Source organism: Anomaloglossus baeobatrachus, chromosome 5 (genome assembly GCF_048569485.1).
Source record: "Anomaloglossus baeobatrachus isolate aAnoBae1 chromosome 5, aAnoBae1.hap1, whole genome shotgun sequence".
In the NCBI taxonomy this organism is placed as follows: domain Eukaryota; kingdom Metazoa; phylum Chordata; class Amphibia; order Anura; family Aromobatidae; genus Anomaloglossus; species Anomaloglossus baeobatrachus.
In genome coordinates, this window is record NC_134357.1 from 291,792,315 (window position 1) to 291,817,931 (window position 25,617).

At 44.4% G+C, this 25,617-nt stretch overlaps 1 protein-coding gene across 1 annotated transcript in view; it reads left to right on the forward strand.

The window, feature by feature from the left end:
- Positions 1-25,617, forward strand: part of ST6GALNAC1 (ST6 N-acetylgalactosaminide alpha-2,6-sialyltransferase 1) — a 289,824-nt gene that overhangs the window by 95,932 nt on the left and 168,275 nt on the right. Inside the window, exons 3-4 of the mRNA XM_075347473.1 lie at positions 196-364; positions 4,175-4,346. Of these exons, the coding sequence (XP_075203588.1) occupies positions 196-364; positions 4,175-4,346 (341 nt within the window). The remainder of the gene's footprint in view (positions 1-195; positions 365-4,174; positions 4,347-25,617) is intronic.

The window sequence follows — 25,617 nt, forward strand, 5'->3', positions numbered from 1 at the left end:
CACTTTCTGCCGGCAAAGATTGGCACCAGGCAGAACGAGCAGGTTGTTAGCAATTACCTGACTGTAAGTTCTTAACCCCATAGAGAATAATAAGATATCTCAGATAGCAGTGATAATTTCCTAAAACCAAAATATAAACTCTATGTAGATGTTGCTCTAGTAGAATTTGAAACATGCATTTTACTTGTTTCTCAGACCTGTCCAATGTCTATAAAAATTAAAGCTCCTAATGTGTCTTGGCTGCATGAAAAGTTTCTACGTGATATTACCATATTCATGGATTCCCGTCATTTCACTGATAAGGAGTGGAAAAGATTGGGGCACTTTGTTCCTCCATATGGCTGGATGGAGTTAAAGTATCCAGGTAAGCCAGAGGTACTGACATCTTTTTGTTATATTCCAACCAATATAGGTGCAACTTATAAAAACTTAACTTTTCAATTGTTGGAAAAATATTGCAAAACGTTATTAACACACAATACAAAAAAAATTACTTGTGTTCAATGTAGAATGTACAAAGTTCACACCTTATATGTTGGTTATCTCTAATTCGCAGCACAACTGCACCAAAGATTAATGTGAATTATTACATACAGACCTATTGCCATTTTTCTTTTCTGTTGTAAGTGGCCAGTATGAAAATTACAAGATTACTAATTCTCATTTTCAATACTGATCGTAATATGATCGTTCTGATCAGGAGAAGCCATTGGACACTGCAGCCATAAAGTGCCCTATGGGGAATAGTGAAATGAATAAACAATGTAAAAAAAAAGTTCTACAAAATATTTAAAAAAAACCCAAAAGTCTAAAAGTTCAAATCATCCCCCCTTTCGCCCTATTGAAAATAAAACAATGATAATAATTAGGGCTGATCGAATACCTCAAATATTCGGCTTTGCGAATATTTGCCGAATAGGTCGCCGCTATTCGACTATTCGATGCGCAATATAAGTCTATAGAAAACCCGAATAACAACTATTCGCAACTATTCGGGCTTCCCATAGACTTACATTGCACATCGAATATTCGCATAGCGGCGACCTATTCGTCGGATATTTGCGAAGCCGAATATTTGGATATTCGATCATCTCTAATAATAATGAAAAAAATACACATATTTGGTATAACATGCTCTATCAAAATATAAAATCAATTAATCTGAGAGGTACACGGCATAGTAAGAAAAAGAATTCCAAACTACGTTTGTTTGGAGGCCACAACATTGCATTAAAATGCAATAACACGTGATCAAAACATCACATCCATGCAAAATGGTATAATTAAAAATGCCAGCTCTAGGTGCCAAAATATAAGCCATCACTGAGCCCCTGAATTTGAAAAATGAGAATGTTACAGGTCTCGGAAAATGGCAACAAAAGCGCAATTTATTTTTTTTTACAAATTTCAGATTTTTTTTCACCACTTAGAAAAAAGTAAAACTATACATGTTTGATATCTACGAACTTGTACTGACCTGAGGAATCATAATGCTGGGTCAGGTTTTAACAATACTGAACACTGTAAATAACCCCTCTAAAAAAACAATCAATCATGCAATTGCATATCTTCGATGTTGACCCATGAAAAAATATAATAAATTATGTTAAAAAAAAATGTGAGGGGTGTACTCACTTGTGATATGCTGCACATATGTCGCGGGCGGGGAGGAGGGTGTCAGCACACTACGCTCACCCCTTCTGCTCGGGTCCGGCGGCTGCTGCTCAGTGGTGGCTCGAGCTGTGGGCCGGATCCCGGGGGTTCTCGAGCGGCACTCCTCGCCCATGAGTGAAAGGGGGGTTGTTGGGTGTGGGGATAGTTTATTGTCCGTGACGCCACCCACGGTTGTGGTGATTTCACCACCGCTGCTCAATATGGGGATCCCGGGGATGGTGATGCGGAGCAGCCAGGTGTTGCGTTGCCCCTCCGTGGGTAGGGGTTGGTGATCCCGGGGCCCGGTGATGAGATGGGAGATGCAGGGCCTGGTGGGCGCAGGGACGCGGGGGGCAGCGCTGTGCCTTGCGGCACTGTGGTACTCACTCAGCCTGAGACGTTGACACAGTTTTACGGTAAACCACACGGCTGGAAAGACGGTTCCCACGGACGGCTGCACTTGCTCTCCCAGTAGGTAACGGTGATGTCCCTCTGACCTGCACCTGACGTTTCTAAGTTGGTAGCGATGGGTCCCCACCGGTAACCCGCTCCCCGGCTTCAAGCTGGACCGGAGGAGCTCTACTTTGCCCGCAGACGCTGGCCCTGAGGAACTGGTGCCTTGGCGGTGGCGGTGTTCCTCCTTAATGGTTGGACTGTTGCCTTCAATCGGGACTTGGTTGTTGGGGGATCGACGTCCCCTTCACTGACGGATTCGGCAAATTATGGCGACTCCTAGCCTTGCCGGGGTCCGAGAGGCCCCTGCCCTGGTGCTGACTGTCCTTTGCACGCTGCTCCAGACCGCCGGGTCACTACCCGTCCGCGGTCCTTCCAGGAACTCCCGAACAGTCACCCCTCTGGACAGTCACCGTCATTGCTGACCTTGCTGACCCGGTCCTGCACACAGCTGGACCAACTTCAGGCTTTCCACTCACTTTCTTTCCTGTCACCACTCTTGCTTTCCTCCTTTACCACTTTACTTCCTTTACTTCACTACTTGTTTACTCTTCCACTTAGCTCCTCACTCAAGCTCCCCCTGAGCTGACTCCTCTCTAGCCCTCAGCTAGACTTCAACTGCCTGGTTTCTCCCGCCTCCAGAGCTGTGAACTCCTCAGTGGGCGGAGCCAACAGCCTGGCCCACCCCCTGGTGTGAACATCAGCTTCTGGAGGAAGGCAACAAGGATTTTAGTTTAGCTTTGGTGTTCCTAACTGGGATGTAGGGTGTGTTGGTGCATGACCTGTGACCCCTGGCTTGCCCAGGGCGTCACACATACAGCAGCAGCTCCGGTGGTAGTGAGGTGGCAGTAGGATCATTGCAGGCTGTAGTGTTTCTTGAAGAGATGGGTTTTCAAGTTCTGGCTGAAAGTTCAAAATGTGGCAGATAATCGAGAGCACAGAAGTCCATAGGACAGGGAATACTTGAAAGAAGTCTTGGATGTGATTGGGTGAGGAACGTACAAGTGTAGAGCAGAGAAAGATGTCTTGGGTGGACTGGCGATTACTTATGGAAAGAGTCGGGAGATTAGTTTCGAGATATATAGAGGAGACAGATTATTGACAGCTTTGTAGGTCAATTTTAGTATTTTGAGCTGGATATGTTGGAGATGAGTATCGAGCAGAGAGGTGGAGTATTTGGCAGCAGAGTTTAGAATTGACCAAAATTACTAATGACTTATTTTACCTCCAAAGCTAACAGACAATTCTCTAAACTCCTCCTTCTAGACCTGTCCTCTGCCTTTGACACAGTCGAACTCTTCATCCTGCTTCTCTGTGTTGGTGTCAACACAGAAACTACAGGATGAAGAGTTTGTATGAGAGTGGGAGATGCTAAATGTGCAGTTAGAAAGGTGTGATTTGATCCAGGAGAGGGCAAGGTCTTTAATGCGAAGGGAAGAGAGGACCTGTAGTAGGAGGGAGTGGTCAACTATGTCGAAGGCAGAGGACAGGTCTAGATGGAGGAGTGTAGAGAATTGTCTGTTAGCTTTGGAGGTAAATTTGTTAGTAATTTTGGTCAAGGCAATTTCAATGTAATGGTGGAACAGAAGGTGAATTGCAGGTTGTCAAAGAGTGAGTTAAGTGAGAAATAGGAGGAAGTACAGTATGGATGTGCTGGTTGAGGAATTTAAATGTGAATGGGAGCAGTGATATAGGTCGATAGCTGGGCGTAGAGGTCGGGTCGAGTGATGGTTTCTTTAGGAGAGATGTGATTGCAGCATGTTTGAAAGCAAAATTAAAGGTACCAGAAGTTAATGATAGCTTGAAAAGATGGGTTAGGGCCAGGATAAGCATGGGGGGAGGTTGGGGAGGAGGTCTGATGGGATGGGTTCAAGTGCACTAGCGATAAAGTTGGATTTGGAAAGAAAATTAATTTAACATATGCATTTATTCCCTCTACACTGTTAAATAAAGTAGCATTCTATGCTACTGAGTCAGTTTCATAAAAGGCCAGCATCACGCATAACTTTTCTGCAAAAAATCTATTCATACATCATGATTTTTTTAACCATCTCTCTTCTTGATCTAGTGGTAAAAGAAGTTGTGTCTGTTCTACCTCTTATTACCGATCAGCAGCTGCTCCTTGCAGAAAAGAGTGGAAAGATTCCACACTGCGTTACCTGTGCCGTGGTTGGAAATGGAGGGATTCTCAATGCATCTCGAATGGGAAAAGAGATTGATTCACATGATTATGTTTTTCGGTAAGTTCCATGAAATAAATTGTGCACTTTTTATTTGGCTAAAATTACATCTACTGTTTAATGTATCAGAAAAATATGATTTATAATTTATTACTGTTTCCATAATGTCGCTGCAGCGACAGGTACGATGTTGTTCCTCGTTCCTGCGACAGCACACATCGCTGTGCATGAAGCCGCATGAGCGAGGAACATCTCCTTACCTGCGTCCCGGCTGCAATGAGAAAGGAAGGAGATGGGCGGGATGTTTATGTCCCGCTCATCCCCGCCCCTCTGCTTCTATAGGCCGCCTGCCGTGTGACGTCGCTGTGACGCTGCACGACCCTCCCCCTTAGGAAGGAGGCGGGTCACCAGCCAGAGCAACGTCGCAGGGCAGGTAAGTGCGTGTGAAGCTGCCGTAGCGATAATGTTCGCTACGGCAGCTATCACAAGATATCGCAGCTGCGACGGGGGCGGCTAAATGTAAAAAAATATTATAAATGTGGTATCGCTGTAATCATACTGACATGAATAATAAACTTTGACAAAAAAGCACTATGTAATGCTAAAGCATGCAAACCATGAATGTAAGAATATAGACATGCAGGAAAGCTAAGAAAAAAATTGAGATATTTAGCATACAAATATGGCCATTTCTATATCTGCCCAGTAGCCACGTCAGGCATATCTCGTATACTGGGTACTCACTCTAAAGGGTACTTTACACGCTGCGATCTTTCTAGCGAGATCGCATTTGATAGTACCCGCCCCCGTCGGTTATGCGACACGGGCAAATCGCTGCCTGTGACGCACAACCTCGCTTACCCCCGTCACACAGACTTACCTGCCCTGCGACGTCGCTCTGGCCGGCAAACTGCCTTCTTTCTAAGGGGGCGGTTTGTGCAGCGTCACAGCGACGTCACACGGCAGGCGTCCAATAGAAGCAGAGGGGCGGAGATTAGCGGGATATAACATCCCGCCCACCTCCTTACTTCCGCATTGCTGGTGGAGGCAGGTAAGGAGATGTTCGTCGCTCCTGCGGTGTCACACACAGCGATGTGTGATGCCGCAGAAACGCCTAACAACATCGCTAATAAGCAGAAAACGATTTTTTGTTTCAGGACGACCTCTCCGCGGCAAACGATTTTGACCGCTTTTGCGATCGTTTAAGGTCGCTCGTAAGTGTCAGACACTGCGATCTCGTTAATGACGCCGGATGTGCGTCACAAACACCGTGACCCCGACGATAATTCATTAACGATATCGTAGCATGTAAAGCCCGCTTAACATCTCTCTCTGTGGTTAAAAACCTCCATATGTATGGGTGAATAGGAACCTGCTACTAGAGAATGTAGTAATGGGGGAGGGGTGCTCAGTCAGAATGCATGACCCCAAAATCTAGAAAAAAAAGACTGACAGCACTCCCTAACATGCAGTGTGAACAGGTGCATAACTGGACATGACATTCAATGACAAAAAAAGACAGTTGTACTCTGTAATGCTAAAGTATGCAAACCATTAGGCTATGTTCACACACTGCATCCTTTCTTAACCACAAAGATTCAGCGTTTTTGGTCCCAAGAAATACACCAGTGGCAAAAACGCATACGTTTTTGACGCGTTTTTACCACATTTTGGCCAATGCGTTTTTTAAGTCAAATCTATTGACTGAAAGGGCTCAAGAATGCTGACAAAAATGCAAAAAGAATTGACATACCGCATCTTCAAAAACGCAGCCAAAAAAAGATGCACAGTGCGGATAACAAAATAGAAATCTCATAGACTTTGCTGGGAGAAGGAAATACATGCATATAGGTGCATCTTTGTTACCTCAAAAATGCACCAAAAATGCAGTAAAAGATGCACTGTGTGAACATAGCCTTAATGTACAGTAAGAATATAGCCATGCATTACTGCTAATGGAAATCTAAGAAAAAATTGAGATATTTAGCATACAAAAATTACCATTTCTATTTCTGCCCAGAAGAAGGACTGAGCTCTGCGAAAAGCGTAGGATCGTGCGTCTAACTGTCTTTGGCAGGTCTCCCCACCCACAGCCAGTGACATCAGTCAGCTTAGAGCATGCATGTGTGGCACCCCTGAGGCTCAGGGTGCCACAGGGTACTGCAACCCACTCAGGGTGTGGTGCTGATCATGGATCCAAAAGGAGGTCAATACCGGTTTCATCATCCACTACCACATTCACACATGGGTTGCCCCTTCCCCACAAGGGACTGGGCTAAGGTTGGGTATAAAAGGGGTTTCCAACAGTGTGTGGCATTAACAGGATGCCATCACAACAGGTTCCCCAATCCACTAGCTTAGGACCTCGGTAGGGGGAGGAGCGGCCACCAGGGGGAGTTAGGAGTCACACACAAAGTTTACAATTTCAAAGAGTTCTCCAGCAAGAGTGACAGTGAGCAGACGTCTTTCCTAATAGCTCCTGTGGGACATAGGAGTATAACGGTCGCTGAGGAGGATACCGTGTCCGTTGCCCCGGGACCAGTGCTGTTCAGGGTGCAGCACCCTAGGGTGGTGTAATTCCACATTGCATTACCAGATTCTGCCGGACGGAGAGATTCCATGCTTCTTTGACCACCCAAATTTCCAGAGCCAAGTGGTATATAGGACTCCTGGGGCCTAGATCACGGTCAGACTCACTGGGATTTTCGCTACTGGCATAGGGGACAGTACTCTGCCTTCGTACGGAAGGGATTCTAAGTGCTTCAAGCCACAGGGACCCGCACTACAAAACGCAGTGAGGAAGGGCTCACAGACTACCGGACCGGTTCTGACCTCCCGCGGATTCGGGATCGACCTGAGCCCATCACAGCAGTGACCAGTGTGACCGGGCTGGCAGCTGAAGTTGTGAACCCCCAGAAACTGTGTTGGCTCGTTCTTACTGACGTTGCCGCCCAGCACTTAGGCACCGATGGCCATTAAAACCCTCATCATCCACCCAGGGCCTACTCCGCCTGTGAGAAGTGACACCATCCCGGCTGCCTTAACACCTGCCCCGGAGAGGAATCCGGCAGCGGCGGCTATTCCCTGGCCACATACCACAGGTGGTGTCACGATAAACTTTCCAAAATACCCCGCTTCCCCCACCATTTACGCCTTGGGGCAATGGAACCGGGCAAGGCCACCCTGTGACAATGCCTGATCCGACCCGAAATGGCCTGGCGACGAGTAGGCTAACCGCCTGCCCCGTGGGGCTCTACACATGCTTGCAAGATTGAGCAGTCACCATCCGGGACTCTCTGTCACTTAGGAGCCGCCGCTTTTCGCACCACTGCGTCCCTGCCAGCTCCCAGCCCACAGATGTCCTTTTGTCGCGGGCGGAGAGGGGTTTTTGGGGAACGCCTGGGGAATCTCTGGCACTCGGGTCCGGTGCTTCTGCTCCTCGGTGGCTCGAGCACGGGGCCGGACCCGGGGGCTCGAGCAGCGCCTCCTCGCCCACGAGTGAAAAGGGGGAGGTTTGGTGGTGGGATGTCGGTTGTGACGCCACGCTCGGGGTTGTGGTGATGGTGGGCACCACCGCTGCTGGTGACGGGGGTTCCCGGGAGCGATGGCGGGGAGCAGCTGAGGTGTTGGCCTCTCCGTAGGTATGGGCTGGTGTCCTATTGTGTGTCCTATTGTGTGTACTCACAATTGAACCACTCAGAGTCACTGGTAAACTAGAAACTGCCGGAGTCCACAGCCTTCGGTACGGAGGGTGTTTAAGCCCCACACACGGGGCAGCAGACCCCTGTTTTTTCCCTGCAGTCAGGTGCCTCTTTCTCCACTCTTTGTCTTTCTTTCCTCCTCGACCGGGAACGGGGAGTCCACTCCCCTGCAGTGATCCGGGATCTCTTTCGATACCGGCGGGCCACTACCCTGCCCCGGTCACCTCAAGTTCCTTCCTCACTAACAGCCTGTCCCGGCCCTTTTGGAGCATGCTTCTGTAGCAGCCCGGGAGCTACAACTCCCAACTCCTCTCCTCTCCCTCTCCCCACACACTCTGCACCAGCCCCTCCTCTGCTGCTCAGTTTAGCTCTTACACAGGGGGGGAGGTGTCTGTCCTGCAGCACTGGTGTGGTATCAGGTTACCAAGGAGGAGAATTGCCTGCACTTTGCTGGATTTCTGCAGGCTCTGTGACACCCTGGTTTTGCCAGGGTGTCACACTTTCTTCTCCACCAACTCTCCCATATTAGCCACCAATGGACTCAGCTCTACTTAAGTGATAATTGCATATTTACGTAACGCAGTTTCCTCTGCTCTTCGCATGCCAAAGTGCATTTATATAGTTATTATTCTTTTTAAACTCCACAGTCTTGTGATAGCTACTGTATAGTAAAAGCACCGCTCCTTGTATCCCGATTCCCATTTTAGCCAGCTTGTATTGCATGAAGGTTGTACTGCAGATACTTTGACAAATTTCCACTACTTTAACACCTACTATAAGATACCCCTTTATTTATTCATTTAATTATTGATTTACTAGTCATCTGTTTGCTTATACAGTCATTCTCAGCAAAACTGCAAGTCCAGGTTGACCCTGTATAAAGGAGTCTGCAGACTTTTGGGATCGTTTTTTAACGGGAAGGTTCCGTTACACATCACAACCTACCCTTGTGTATACTTTTGATCTAATTGAGGTCCATACAACTATTCTTTCACAGATCAACCACCTAATTAACCAGAGTCCATTTTGGATGTCAGACCAATTTTTATTGCTTACATCAGTTCCTCAGGTTACCACAAAACTACCTCACTACTCCATATGCAAGCACGGTAGTACTTACCTTTTTGTTCTGAAACTTATTTGTTTGTAGGCAAAAATTCACAACTGCGCAGGAGCTGTGCACTGGGTTTGAACAACAGACCGATGAGTGGTTAGTTCCACTGAACCTCAAGCCCGGCCTGGTGGTGTGAGATAACTAGGAAAATCTGGTAGGAACTCTAGGCCTAGATGGTTTCATAGAATCATATAATGGTAGAGTTGGAAAGGACCTCAACGGCCATCGGGCCCAACCTCCTGTGAGTGCAGGTTTTCCTAAATCATCCCAGCTATATGTTTATCCAGCTTCTGCTTGAAGATTTCTCTTGATGGAGAGCTCACTACCTCCCGTGGTAGCCTGTTCCACTCTTTGACTGCCCTCAGTGTCAGAAAATGTTTCCTAATGTTTAATCTCAATCTCTTTCCTTTTAGTTTTATCCCATTGCTTATTGCACGTCCTTGTGCTAATGAGAATAGGGTAGTCACCTCTGCACTGTGACTACCTTTCAGATATTTGTAGACCGCTATTAAGTCTCCTCTCAGCTTTCTCTTTTGCAAACTAAACATTCCTAGTTCTTTTAGCTGGTCTTCATAGGACATGATTTGCAGACCTTCTACCATCGTGGTTGCTCTTCTCTGGATTTGCTCCAATATATTGATGTCTTTCTTGAATTGGGGCGCACAGAACTGTACACAGTATTCCAGGTGGGGTCTGACTAGGGTAGAGTATAGGAGAATAATGACCTCTCTTGATCTAGATTTAATGTTTGTCATGTTACACCCCAGAATTTTGTTGGCCTTTTTAGCTGTAGCACAAACCTATTGGCTCATGTTGAATCTAGGATCTACTTGTATGCCCAAGTCCTTTTCTCCGGTGGTATCACCTAGTTCCCTCTCTCCCATCTAATATATAAAGCTAAATGTGTGTATGTATGTGTGTGTGTGTGTGTGTGTGTGTGTGTGTATGTCCGGCATTGGCATCTGCACCGTCGCAGCTACAGCCACAAACTTTTGCACACTCACACTTCTGGACCCCGAGAGTGTCATAAGCTATGTTTTGAGGGGAAATTTTAACCCCGCGCTTTACAGTTATTCACCAAAAAACCTGCCTCCATTAAAGCGAATGGAGCTGGGAGCCACAGTGCAGCCAGAACTTCAGAAGAATGCGCAGCCACGCCCTTAAATGGAATATTGGCGTGTCACAATGCAGCCAGCGAAAGAGACAGACACAGACAGGGAACGAGGCAGACACAGAAAGGGTAAGAAACAGACATAGACAGGGTAAGAGACAGACACAAAGAGACAGACACAGACAAAGAGACAGACTGACAGGGAAAGAGACAGACAGGGAAAGAGAGGGGAAGAGAGAGACAGGTTAAGAGACAGACACAGACAGGTAAAGAGAGAGACACAGACAAAGAGACAGAAACAGACACAGGGAAACAGAGACAGGGAAAGAGAGGGCAAGAGACAGACAGGGTTAGAGACAGACAAGGAAAGAGAGGGAAAGAGAGGGAAAGAGACAGACAGGTAAAGAGACAGACAAAGAGACAGACACAGGGAAAGAGACAGAGGGAAAGAGACAGAGGGAAAGAGGGAAAGAGGGAAAGAGACAGACAGGGAAAAAGACAGACAAGGAAAGAGAGGGAAAGAGAGGGAAAGAGACAGACAGGTAAAGAGACAGACAAAGAGACAGACACAAGGAAAGAGACAGACAGGGAAAGAGAGGGAAAGAGACAGACAGGGAAAGAGACAGACAGTGAAAGTGACAGATAGACAGACAGGGAAAGAGATAAATAGACAGACAGGGAAAGAGATTGATACAGACGGAGAAAGAGACAGAGACAGTCAGAGACAGACAGGGAAAGAGACAGACAGACAAAGAGAGAGAGAGACAGACAGAGATATATACAGAGGGGGAGACAGACATAATTACATTTATATCTATTTGTTTTGTGGTTTTTGTGTGCAAAATACATTTTTGTTAATACATTCTATTTTGTTAACAGCAGTTATTAACCCTGGCGAAGCCGGGTAGTACAGCTAGTACTATATATGCTTTTTACATTTCTTTTACCCAGATGTAGGATTTTACATTTGTCCCTGTTGAACACCATGACTTTGGATATGGGATGGACCCCCAACCCACCTTAAAACAACCAAACCTAGACACTGGAATAATACACAAAGCACATTATTTTGGTTGTCAAAATGGCCATAGCTTTATTTAAATCACAGTTTTCAAACAATGACAGTAAAGCGGGCTTTACACACAGCGACATCGCTATCGATGTTGCTGGTAAAAGCACCTGCCCCCGTCGGTTGTGCATCACAGGCAACTCGCTGCCCGTGGCGCACAACATCGCTTTCACCCGTCACACGTACTTCCCTCCCTAGCGACGGCGCTGTGGCCGGCGAACCGCCTCCTTTCTAAGGGGGCGGTTCATTCGGCGTCACAGTGGCGTCACTAAGCGGCTGTCCAATAGAAGCGGAGGGGTGGAGATGAGCGGGCTGAACCTCCCGCACACCTCCTTCCTTCCTCATTACGGGCGGCCGCAGGTACGATGATGTTCCTCGTTCCTGCGGTGTCACACATAGCGATGTGTGCTGCCGCAGGAACGCCGAACAACCTGCGTCCTGCAACAGCAACGATAATCGGGATCAGAACGACCGGACAACGATCAACGATATGGTGAGTAATTTTGATTGTTTACAGTTTACAGTTTCACATGCAACGACGTTGCTAACGAGGCAGGATGTGCGTCACAAATTCCGTGAAACCCCAATGACATCCCGTTAGCGATGTCGTTGCGTGTAAAGCCCGCTTTAGAGTCAGGTGAAATGCTGGTACATTGGGATTCACAAGTCCTGTGATCTCCTCAGCTGTCTGACATACAGCACCAGGCCATACAGCCATAAAGAGGGTGGCATGCACTAGCTGCCATTCAAGCAGAGCCAGTAAACTTTCAGGGCACCAATGACCCTATTATCCTCCCTCCTGTGCTTAACCACCGTGCCTGCCCCTAATTGATGTTACCATTACCACATCCTTCAGGCTGCCCACCAAAACCGAGCCTGTTCCCCACCATGAGGTTTTATATCCTCTATTAGTTAAAATTAGTCCACCTTAACTTGTCTGCAGCTTTCACCTGACTCCTACCCTGCCACAATAGAGGCCATTTGACGCCTTAAATGGACTCGACCGCCATCAACCATGCCCAATAAAGCCATCAACTAGTTCTACAAGCTGTGGAAAGACTGTGCATAGAAGTAACCTTCTCAGACAAAATTCCAGAGCCGCAACAAATTAATTTACACAATGCAACTCTGCCAAATTGTGACTGAAGGTATGGTAACAAAAGCGAAAGATCAGTCACTAAAATCCTATAATGGGGAATGTGGAAAATAACCATAATAAACCAGGTAGCCACAGTGTTAATTAGAGTTGAGCGCGGTTCGTGGTTTGTGGTTCTCCATTTAGCGGCTCGAGTGATTTTGGGGGGTGTTCTAGATCGAACTAGAACTCGAGCTTTTTGCTAAAAGTTCGTTAGCTCGAGTTACATTCGAGAACGGTTCTATCAGCCAAAAGCCAAGCTAATTACTAGCTGGCTTTTCGCTGTAATAGTGTAAGTCATTCTGTGACTCACACTATTATGAAATTTCAGCGTATAGTGTGCGGGGACTGCGCGTTCAGATCACTGCTGCTGGGATAATGGCGATCGCCATTTTTTTTTTCTTTTCTTCCTTCCCTAAGCGCGCGTGTAGTGGGACGGGCCAGCATGTCAGCCAATCCCAGACACACACACAGCTAAGTAGACTTTTTGCCAGACAAGCAAGGGCATGTGTCATAGGATGTCCATGTCACATGTCCCTGCATTAAAAAAATGAGCATCTGCCCGTCTGGACGACATTATCTGCCTTCTGCTTCTGGGTAACAGTCACCGCAGACACAGCTCCTGCCGGCGATCCTGCTGTGTACGCTCTACACACAGCACTATACAGAATAGGGATAGAAGTTTCTTTCAGCCCTTTTAAGGGCTAATTACAGCTGGCTCAGAGCCATAGGTGACAGTCAGTGCCATCCAAAGAGTGGCTGCTGTCCTCCATTATTGTGGCACTTGTGCCAAGCAAGTCCCACCACCTCTGCATTCTCCCCTCCTGCACATTTTTGCAAAGCCATTTTAATTGAAAAGAGTGCTGCCAGTTAGTGACATCCAAAAAGTGGCTGTTGGACTTCATTAGTGTCCCACTGGTGCCAAGCAATTTACAGCACCTCTGCATTGCACCCTCAAGCTCATTGTTACTAAGCCATTATAACAGCAAACACTGAGAAAACTTAGTGGCATCCAAAACGTGGCTGTTGGACTTCATTAGTGTCCCACTGGTGCCAAGCAATTTACAGCACCTCTGCATTGCTCCGTCAAACTCATTTTTACTAAGCTATTAGAATAGCAAACTGTGCTGCCAGTTTAAGGGCCATAGTTGCATTGTCAGGGATAGTTATTGTTGTTTATTCTGCTGTCAATAAAGCTAGACCACCGCTGCAATCTACACCACCTCTCAATTTTTACTACCACATTTTAAGTGCACAATCTTGTCGCAATCAAAATGAGTGGCAAAATGACAGATGCTGGTGGAAAGGGGAAAAGGCGTGTTGGAAAAGGAAAAAATGTGTTTATCCGTGGGGAAGGTGGCAAAGCTCCATTAACATCTGCTGAAGATAGGCCATCTTCCAGCAAAGTAAGATGTCTACTACTTACCGTGGACAATCCAATGTGCTCCCTTTTTTACGGACACGAACAATTGGAACAAAGGTAGATGATGACCAAAAAAAGAAAATGCTTGAATGGATCTCAAGTGGTCCAACAAGTGCTCTCTCCGCCACCTCAACTACCGCATCCAAAAAACACCAGTCCTCTGAGTTGACATCCCAATCACAATTGCTTTCTCCCAGCTCTCAAGTCTCCATCCGCCCTGCACAGTATGGTGGAACAAAGATGGCTGAGTCTGCAGAGCTGTTCAGTCACACTATAGCCTGGGAATCAGAGGTCTGCTCCTAAGCTACAGTGAGTACAGACCAGGAAATGGTCTGCAGTGATGCCCAGAACCTTTGTGACTCAGATTCAGGCCGTGAGGACCAAGTTTCTGAGCATAATGTTGACCCCTATTCACAAACTGTAACACCTGTTGTTATAGACAATGAGGAACATACTGATGACGATGAGACGCAGATACCAGATTGGGATGACAACTTAAATATTCGGTCAGGGCAGGAAGAGGCTCAGTCTGAGGGTAAGGGGAGTGCAAACACAACAATTGATGAGGAAGTTCTAGATCCCACCTACTGTCAACCCACAGTCAGGCACTCAAGGAGGTCAACAGAGGCGGTGGAGGAGGATGCAACTGACGACGAAGTCACCTTGTGCCTTCCTGGACAGAGTCGGAGTACTGGTAGCCCGTCTACAACTGCATCCTCAGCCATCACTCTGCCTCTAAGCAGTAGTCGGGGTGGCTCAGCAGGTAACATGCCCTCTAAGCCTTGCCTAGCCTGGTCCTTTTTTGACCTTGCAAAGGATCGCCCAAATCATGTGATCTGTAAAATTTGTCGGGAATCTGTTAGTAGAGGCAAAAACCTCAGCAGTTTGAAAACTTCTTCCATGAATCATCACATGACTAAATATCATATTTCCCAGTGGGAAGCTCACCGTGCTGCAATGCGGCCTAGCGGAGCGGACCATCCACCGCCTGCCCCTTCCAGTGCATCCGCGCGCTCTTCCTCTTCTAGGACTGTGGGGACAGCTGTCACACCTGGTTTTCCACGCACAACTTCCACCACTGTAACCGCAACAGGCAGTTTGCTTGGTAGGTCGTCAGTTGGTTTGGAAGGGGAAACAAGTGCGTGTGTACAGCTCTCTCAGACATCGATAGCACCAACGTTGGATGAAGACAACATCATGTCTACGCCTGCAATTTCCTCACAAACCTGCATTTTTCCAGGGACACCCTACTCAACACCGTCTACACACAGCAGCCAGATCTCTGTCCCTCAGATGTGGACAAATAAAAGGCCATTTCCTGCGACCCATGACAAAGCTAAGAGGTTGACTTTATCCCTCTGTAAGCTCCTGGCTACTTAAATGCTGCCTTTCCGCCTGGTGGACACACAGGATTTTAGAGACCTTATGTCTGTCACTGTGTCCCAGTACCAGATGCCCAGTCGCCACTATTTCTCTAAGAAAGGTGTGCCTGCGCTACACCAGCATGTTGCACACAACATCACCGCTTCCTTGAGAAACTCTGTATGTGAATGGGTGCATTTCACCACCGATACTTGGACCAGCAAGCATGGACAAGGACGTTACATGTCGCTGACTGGGCACTGGGTAACTATGGTGATAGATGGTGAAGGGTCTGCTGCACAAGTCTTGCCGTCCCCACGACTTGGACGTCAATCCTCTGTCTGTTCAAGTTCCGCCACTGCTTCTGCCTCCTCAACCTCGTCTGAGTCCTCCACCTCCGCCCCAAGCCTGCCTGGTCAGGCCACCAGCGTTGTAACTGCGCAGAAGGAATCACGCACCCCTCATTACTATGCTGGCAGCTGAGCGCAACGGCATCAGGCGGTCTTTATCTTGAAATGTCTTGGAAATAGGAGTCACACAGCGGCTGAGTTGTGGGCAGCTCTGGAGACTGGGTTTGGTAAATGGTTGTCTCCACTCAACCTGCAGCCTGGTAAGGCCATGTGCAACAATGCTTCAAACCTGGGTGCGGCCCTTCGCCTGGGTAAGGTGACACACGTGCCTTGTATGGCTCACATGTTGAACCTTGTTGTCCAGCAATTTTTAACACACTATCTCAGCCTAGATGGCCTTCTGAACAGGGCACGAAAACTGTCTGCTCACTTCCGCCATTCAACCGCCACAGCTGAGCGACTTGCATCGCTCCAGAAGTCTTTCGGCCTGCCGGTTCATCACCTGAAATGCGATGTGCCAACACGCTGGAATTCGACTCTCCACATGTTACAGTGACTGTGGCAGCACCGCCGAGCCCTGGTGCAATATGTCATGACGTATAGCCTGGGCCAACGAGATGCAGAGGTGGGGAAGATCACCCTGATGGAGTGGTCTCAGATCAAGGACCTATGCACCCTTCTGCACAGTTTCGACATGGCGACGAATATGTTTAGCACTGACAATGCCATTATCAGCATGACAATTCCAGTCATTTACATGCTGGAGCACACGCTAAACACTATTCGGAGTCAGGGGGTGGGACAACAGGAAGGTGAGGAACTACAGGAGGATTCATATGCGCAAGAGACAACAACATCACCAAGGTCCAGACGTTCATCATCACCAAGGTGGCAGGCATGGGACCATGGGGGACAGGGATCAACAAGGGCGCATAGTAGCAGGCGAAATGTTGAGGAATGTGCAGGAGAACATGAAGAAATGGAGGACGAACTGTCCATGGACATGGAAAACTCAGCGGATGAGGGAGACCTTGGTCAAATTTCAGTTGAAAGAGGTTGGGGGGAGATGTCAGAGGAAGAAAGAACGGTTAGCACCTCTATGCCACAAACACAGCGTGGACTTGGTCCGCATGGCTGCGCAAGACACATGAGCGCCTTCTTGCTGCACTACCTCCAACATGACCCTCGTATTGTCAAAATTAGAAGTGATGATGACTACTGGCTTGCCACACTATTAGATTCCCGGTACAAGTCCAAATTTTGTGACATAATTCCAGCCATAGAAAGGGACGCACGTATGCAGGAGTATCAGCAAAAGCTGTTACTCGATCTTAACTCGGCTTTTCCACCAAACACCCTTGGTGCACGGAGTGAATCTCCCAGTTGTAACTTGACAAACATGGGATGGTCTCGTCATCTTCAACAGTCTACCCGTACCAGCAGCACCGTATCTGGTGCTGGTAACAGCAATTTTATTGAATCTTTTCATAATTTTTTTAGACCATCCTTTGCAAGGCCACCAGAGACAACAAGTCTGACACATAGTCAATGGCTGGAAAGGATGATACAGGAGTATCTCCAAATGAACATCGATGCCATGACTTTGCAAATGGAGCCTTGCTCATTTTGGGCTTCAAATCTTGAAAAATGGCCAGAGCTCTCCACTTACGCCTTGGAGATCTTGTCGTGTTCAGCTGCCAGCGTTGTCTCTGAACGTGTCTTCAGTGTTGCTGGGTGTGTGCTGACAGATAAGTGCACGTGTCTGTCCAGTGACAATTCATCAAAATGAACAAGTCATGGATGCACAAGGAATTTACTACCCCTGTGTCATCCTGGGGAGAGTAAATGCTTGTGGATTTGGAATGTGCTTGATGCAAATCTACCTGTGAAGTGTACAACTGGGGCACAAGTGCTGCCACTGAAGGGGTGGGTATCTGTGTGGCCCAATTTTTGGAAAAAAAGGGAGACTCCGCTTGGAGTAACCCTTGCTTGCTGTGTTTCTAACAATGATCCAAGATGAACAGATCTGGGATCAGCAAAGACTTTGCTACCTACCCCGGTGCCATCCTGGGGACAGTTAAGGATGGCGTATTTTTGAATGTGCTTGATGCAAATCTACCTGTGAAGTGTACAACTGGGGCACAAGTACTGCCACTGAAGGGGTGTCTGTGTGGCCCAATTTTTGGAAAAAAAGGGAGACTCCGCTTTGAGTCACCTTGCGGTGTTTTACATCATTTTAGAAGGGCATGCCATGCCTATATCTGTGTCTCCTCCTCTTTTTCCTCGTCCAGCTGTTTAGTTTTCACATGAGTATTTGTCCTTGTCACTTTCCCATGTGTTTGTGTTGTGTTGTAAGTTGTTTTTCACCTTTTGGACACCTTTGAGGGTGTTTTCTAGGTGTTTTTATGTGTTTGTGATTGCCTCCTTGCCTCCCATTGTTTCCTTTGGGTTCGAGTGGTTCGCCGAACCGGTTCGCCGAACCAGACCTCGGTTCGGCAAACCAAGCTCAAGCCGAACCGCGACCGGTTCGCTCATCTCTAGTGTTAATTCATCTGTCATACCTAAAAAATTATTATCCTGCATGTATTGAAACTAGAGTTGAGCGCGGTTCGAGGTTCGAGGTTCTCCAGTTCTAGGCTCGAGTGATTTTGGGGCTGTTCTAGATCGAACTAGAACTCGAGCTTTTTTGCAAAAGCTCGATAGTTCTAGAAACGTTCGAGAACGGTTTTAGCAGCAAAAAGCAGGGCTTTTTACAGCTACAGTGTGCAGGAGCCATCGCTGGCAGCCTGCCAGAAGCTGGTAACCAAGATAAACATCGGGTATCCAAGCAAAGCGCTTTGGTTAGTAACCCGATGTTTATCCTAGTTACTGTGCAGGAAGCCCACACTTCCCCGCTCAGCTCGCTCCGCCCCCTCCTGCCCGCGGCATGTACACATACATACACACACACACACACACACACACACACACACCCACACACACACACACACACACACATGGTCCCGCTCGGCTTACCTGCGGTGATGAAGTCCCGCCATCCCGACCTCAGCGCTGTCACTGTCCTCCATGGCCGCCGCTTGTCACATCAACTCTCGCTTCCGACCCGAGACTGACTAGCGGTGACGTCACGGGCCTCTCGCGATACTTGGTGTGAAAGCGCCGGTCATTGAACTCAGTGACAGGGGCTGTCAGTGTGCTGGAGATCAGCGCAGGTAATGTACCTCGCTGACAGCAGCACTTGTCATCCCCCTGCAGTGACCTGGGCTGACCCATTGATGTTAGCTCAGGTCACTGCACTGCTCTCCCAGCCAATGGGGAACATCCTGCTCTTCATTGACTGGGACAGTATGGATCGTCATGGCAACCCCTTGGATTACACCAGACCTGGATTTGTTTTTCATTCTAATAAATTGGTTAAAGAGGGAATGTTTTGGGGAGTGTTTTTTCAAATAAAAATGTGTTTGTCGTCTATTTTTTTTTTATTACTGACTGGGTTGGTGATGTCGGGTATCTGATAGACGCCTGACCTCACCAACCCCAGGGCTTGATGCCAGGTGACATTACACATCTGGTATTAACCCCATATATTACCCCGTTTGCCACCGCACCAGGGCGCGGGATGAGCTGGGGCGAAGCACCAGGATTGGCGCATCTAATGGATGCGCCACTTCTGGGACGGCTGCGGCCTGCTATTTTTAGGCTGGGGAGAGTCCAATAACCATGGACCTCCCTAGTCTGAGAATATCAGGCCCCAGCTGTCTGCTTTACCTTGGCTGGTGATCCAATTTTGGGGGACCCCTACGTGTTTTTTTTTTTTAATTATTTATTTAATTTAAAATAACAGCGTGGGGTGCCCTCAGTTTTGGATTACCAGCCAAGGTGAGGTTGCCAGCTGTGGTCTGCAGGCTGCAGCCGTCAGCTTTACCCTAGCTGGCTACAAAACTAGGGGGAACCCTACGTCATTTTTTTTTTTCATTTTTTGGCTAAATACAAAGCTAAGCACCCCTTAGTGCCACATGAAAGGCACCAAAGGGTGCTCCACTTTTTCTCCACTTTTTCTCCATTTTTTCTCCACTTTTTCTACATTTTTTCTCCACTTTTTCTCCATTTTTTTCTCCATTTTTTCTCCACTTTTTCTCCACTTTTTCTCTATTTTTTTCTCCTTTTTTTCTCCACTTATTCTCCATTTTTTCTCCACTTATTCTCCACTTATTCTCCACTTATTCTCCACTTTTTCTCCACTTATTCTCCACTTTTTCTCCACTTTTTCTCCATTTTTTCTCCATTTTTTCTCCACTTATTCTCCATTTTTTCTCCACTTATTCTCCACTTTTTCTCCACTTTTTCTCCACTTTTTCTCCACTTTTTCTCCATTTGTTTCTCCTTTTTTTCTCCACTTATTCTCCACTTTTTCTCCACTTTTACTCCACTTATTCTCCACTTTTTCTCCACTTTTACTCCACTGATTCTCCACTCTTTCTCCACTTTTTCTCCATTTTTTCTCCAGTTTTTCTCCACTTTTTCTCCATTTTTTTCTCCACTTTTTCTCCACTTTTTCTCCACTTTTTCTCCATTTTTTTCTCCACTTTTTCTCCACTTTTTCTCCACTTTTTCTCCACTTTTTCTCCACTTTTTCTCCATTTTTTTCTCCACTTTTTCTACATTTTTTCTCCACTTTTTCTCCATTTTTTTCTCCACTTTTACTCCACTTTTACTCCACTTATTCTCCACTTATTCTCCATTTTTTCTCCACTTATTCTCCACTTTTTCTCCACTTTTACGCCACTTATTCTCCACTTATTCTCCACTTTTTCTCCACTTTTTCTCCACTTTTTCTCCACTTTTTCTCCATTTTTTTCTCCATTTTTTCTCCACTTTTTCTACATTTTTTCTCCACTTTTTCTCCATTTTTTTCTCCACTTATATTCCACTTTTTCTCCACCTTTTCTCCATTTTTTTCTCCATTTTTTCTCCACTTATTCTCCATTTTTTCTCCACTTATTCTCCACTTTTTCTCCACTTTTTCTCCATTTTTTCTCCACTTATTCTCCATTTTTTCTCCACTTTTTCTCCATTTTTTCTCCACTTATTCTCCACTTATTCTCCACTTTTTCTCCACTTTTTCTCCATTTTTTCTCCACTTATTCTCCATTTTTTCTCCACTTTTTCTCCATTTTTTCTCCACTTATTCTCCACTTATTCTCCATTTTTTCTCCACTTTTTCTCCATTTTTTCTCCACTTATTCTCCACTTATTCTCCATTTTTTCTCCACTTTTTCTCCATTTTTTCTCCACTTATTCTCCACTTTTTCTCCACTTTTTCTCCACTTTTTCTCCACTTTTTCTCCACTTTTTCTCCACTTTTTCTCCACTGATTCTCCACTGATTCTCCACTTTTTCTCCATTTTTTCTCCACTTTTTCTCCACTTTTTCTCCATTTTTTTCTCCACTTTTTCTCCACTTTTTCTCCACTTTTTCTCCATTTTTTTCTCCACTTTTTCTCCACTTTTTCTCCACTTTTTCTCCACTTTTTCTCCACTTTTTCTCCACTTTTTCTCCACTTTTTCTCCATTTTTTTCTCCACTTTTTCTACATTTTTTCTCCACTTTTTCTCCATTTTTTTCTCCACTTTTACTCCACTTTTACTCCACTTATTCTCCACTTATTCTCCACTTTTTCTCCACTTTTTCTCCACTTTTTCTCCATTTTCTCTCCACTTATTCTCCATTTTTTCTCCACTTATTCTCCACTTTTTCTCCACTTTTTCTTTATTTTTTCTCCACTTATTCTCCATTTTTTCTCCACTTATTCTCCACTTTTTCTCCACTTATTCTCCATTTTTTCTCCATTTTTTCTCCACTTATTCTCCACTTTTTCTCCACTTTTTCTCCATTTTTTCTCCACTTATTCTCCATTTTTTCTCCACTTATTCTCCACTTTTTCTCCACTTTTTCTCCATTTTTTCTCCACTTTTTCTACATTTTTTCTCCACTTTTTCTCCATTTTTTTCTCCACTTTTATTCCACTTTTTCTCCACCTTTTCTCCATTTTTTTCTCCATTTTTTCTCCACTTATTCTCCATTTTTTCTCCACTTATTCTCCACTTTTTCTCCACTTTTTCTCCACTTTTTCTCCATTTTTTCTCCACTTATTCTCCATTTTTTCTCCACTTTTTCTCCATTTTTTCTCCACTTATTCTCCACTTATTCTCCATTTTTTCTCCACTTTTTCTCCATTTTTTCTCCACTTATTCTCCACTTATTCTCCATTTTTTCTCCACTTTTTCTCCATTTTTTCTCCACTTATTCTCCACTTTTTCTCCACTTTTTCTCCACTTTTTCTACATTTTTTCTCCACTTTTTCTCCATTTTTTTCTCCACTTTTACTCCACTTTTACTCCACTTATTCTCCACTTATTCTCCACTTTTTCTCCACTTTTTCTCCACTTTTTCTCCTCTTTTTCTCCATTTTCTCTCCACTTATTCTCCATTTTTTCTCCACTTATTCTCCACTTTTTCTCCACTTTTTCTTTATTTTTTCTCCACTTATTCTCCATTTTTTCTCCACTTATTCTCCACTTTTTCTCCACTTATTCTCCATTTTTTCTCCATTTTTTCTCCACTTATTCTCCACTTTTTCTCCACTTTTTCTCCATTTTTTCTCCACTTATTCTCCATTTTTTCTCCACTTATTCTCCATTTTTTCTCCACTTATTCTCCACTTTTTCTCCACTTTTACGCCACTTATTCTCCACTTTTTCTCCACTTTTTCTACATTTTTTCTCCACTTTTTCTCCATTTTTTTCTCCACTTTTATTCCACTTTTTCTCCACCTTTTCTCCATTTTTTTCTCCATTTTTTCTCCACTTATTCTCCATTTTTTCTCCACTTATTCTCCACTTTTTCTCCACTTTTTCTCCATTTTTTCTCCACTTATTCTCCATTTTTTCTCCACTTTTTCTCCACTTTTTCTCCACTTATTCTCCACTTATTCTCCATTTTTTCTCCACTTTTTCTCCATTTTTTCTCCACTTATTCTCCACTTTTTCTCCACTTATTCTCCACTTATTCTCCATTTTTTCTCCACTTTTTCTCCATTTTTTCTCCACTTATTCTCCACTTTTTCTCCACTTTTTCTCCACTTTTTCTCCACTTTTTCTCCATTTTTTCTCCACTTATTCTCCATTTTTTCTCCACTTTTACTCCACTTATTCTCCACTTTTTCTCCACTTTTTCTCCACTTATTCTCCATTTTTTCTCCACTTATTCTCCATTTTTTCTCCACTTTTACTCCACTTATTCTCCACTTTTTCTCCACTTTTTCTCCACTTTTTCTCCATTTTTTCTCCACTTATTCTCCACTTTTTCTCCACTTTTTCTCCATTTTTTCTCCACTTTTTCTCCACTTTTTCTCCACTTTTTCTCCATTTTTTCTCCACTTATTCTCCATTTTTTCCTCCACTTATTCTCCACTTTTTCTCCACTTTTTCTCCACTTTTTCTCCACTTTTTCTCCATTTTTTCTCCACTTTTACTCAACTTATTCTCGACTTTTTCTCCATTTTTTCTCCACTTATTCTCCACTTTTTCTCCACTTTTTCTCCACTTTTTCTCCACTTTTTCTCCACTTTTTCTCCACTTTTTCTCCATTTTTTCTCCACTTTTACTCCACTTTTACTCCACTTATTCTCCACTTTTACTCCACTTATTCTCCACTTTTTCTCCACTTTTTCTCCACTTTTTCTCCATTTTTTCTCCACTTATTCTCCACTTTTTCTCCACTTTTTCTCCATTTTTTCTCCACTTTTTCTCCACTTTTTCTCCACTTTTTCTCCACTTTTTCTCCACTTTTTCTCCACTTTTTCTCCACTTTTACTCAACTTATTCTCCACTTTTTCTCCATTTTTTCTCCACTTATTCTCCACTTTTTCTCCACTTTTTCTCCACTTTTTCTCCACTTTTTCTCCACTTTTTCTCCATTTTTTCTCCACTTTTACTCCACTTATTCTCCACTTTTTCTCCATTTTTTCTCCACTTATTCTCCACTTATTCTCCACTTTTTCTCCACTTTTTCTCCACTTTTTCTCCACTTATTCTCCATTTTTTCTCCACTTTTTCTCCACTTTTTCTCCACTTTTACGCCACTTATTCTCCACTTTTTCTCCATTTTTTCTCCACTTATTCTCCACTTTTTCTCCACTTATTCTCCACTTTTTCTCCACTTTTACGCCACTTATTCTCCACTTTTTCTCCACTTTTTCTCCATTTTTTTCTCCACTTTTTCTCCACTTTTTATCCATTTTTTCTCCACTTTTTCTCCATTTTTTCTCCACTTTTACTCAACTTATTCTCCACTTTTTCTCCATTTTTTCTCCACTTATTCTCCACTTTTTCTCCACTTTTTCTCCACTTTTTCTCCACTTTTTCTCCACTTTTTCTCCATTTTTTCTCCACTTTTACTCCACTTATTCTCCACTTTTTCTCCATTTTTTCTCCACTTATTCTCCACTTTTTCTCCACTTTTTCTCCACTTTTTCTCCACTTTTTCTCCATTTTTTCTCCACTTATTCTCCACTTTTTCTCCACTTTTTCTCCACTTTTTCTCCACTTTTTCTCTATTTTTTCTCCACTTTTACTCCACTTATTCTCCACTTTTTCTCCATTTTTTCTCCACTTATTCTCCACTTTTTCTCCACTTTTTCTCCACTTTTTCTCCACTTTTTCTCCATTTTTTCTCCACTTATTCTCCACTTTTTCTCCACTTATTCTCCACTTATTCTCCATTTTTTCTCCACTTTTACTCCACTTATTCTCCACTTTTTCTCCATTTTTTCTCCACTTATTCTCCACTTTTTCTCCACTTTTTCTCCTCTTTTTCTCCACTTATTCTCCATTTTTTTCCACTTTTTCTCCACTTATTCTCCATTTTTTCTCCACTTATTCTCCACTTTTTCTCCACTTTTACGCCACTTATTCTCCACTTTTTCTCCACTTTTTCTCCATTTTTTTCTCCACTTTTTCTCCACTTTTTCTACATTTTTTCTCCACTTTTTCTCCATTTTTTTCTCCACTTTTATTCCACTTTTTCTCCACCTTTTCTCCATTTTTTTCTCCATTTTTTCTCCACTTATTCTCCATTTTTTCTCCACTTATTCTCCACTTTTTCTCCACTTTTTCTCCATTTTTTCTCCACTTATTCTCCATTTTTTCGCCACTTTTTCTCCACTTTTTCTCCACTTTTTCTCCATTTTTTTCTCCTTTTTTTCTCCACTTTTTCTCCATTTTTTCTCCACTTATTCTCCACTTTTTCTCCACTTTTTCTCCACTTTTTCTCCACTTTTTCTCCACTTATTCTCCATTTTTTCTCCACTTATTCTCTATTTTTTCTCCACTTATTCTCCATTTTTCTCCACTTTTACTCCACTTATTCTCCACTTTTTCTCCACTTTTTCTCCACTTTTTCTCCATTTTTTCTCCACTTATTCTCCACTTTTTCTCCACTTTTTCTCCACTTATTCTCCACTTTTTCTCCACTTTTTCTCCATTTTTTCTCCACTTTTTCTCCATTTTTTCTCCACTTTTACTCCACTTTTTCTCCACTTTTACTCCACTTATTCTCCACTTTTTCTCCACTTTTTCTCCAATTATTCTCCATTTTTTCTCCACTTATTCTCCATTTTTTCTCCACTTTTACTCCACTTATTCTCCACTTTTTCTCCACTTTTTCTCCACTTTTTCTCCATTTTTTCTCCACTTATTCTCCACTTTTTCTCCACTTTTTCTCCACTTTTTCTCCACTTTTTCTCCATTTTCTCTCCACTTATTCTCCATTTTTTCTCCACTTATTCTCCACTTTTTCTCCACTTTTTCTTTATTTTTTCTCCACTTATTCTCCATTTTTTCTCCACTTATTCTCCACTTTTTCTCCACTTATTCTCCATTTTTTCTCCATTTTTTCTCCACTTATTCTCCATTTTTTCTCCACTTATTCTCCATTTTTTCTCCACTTATTCTCCACTTTTTCTCCACTTTTACGCCACTTATTCTCCACTTTTTCTCCACTTTTTC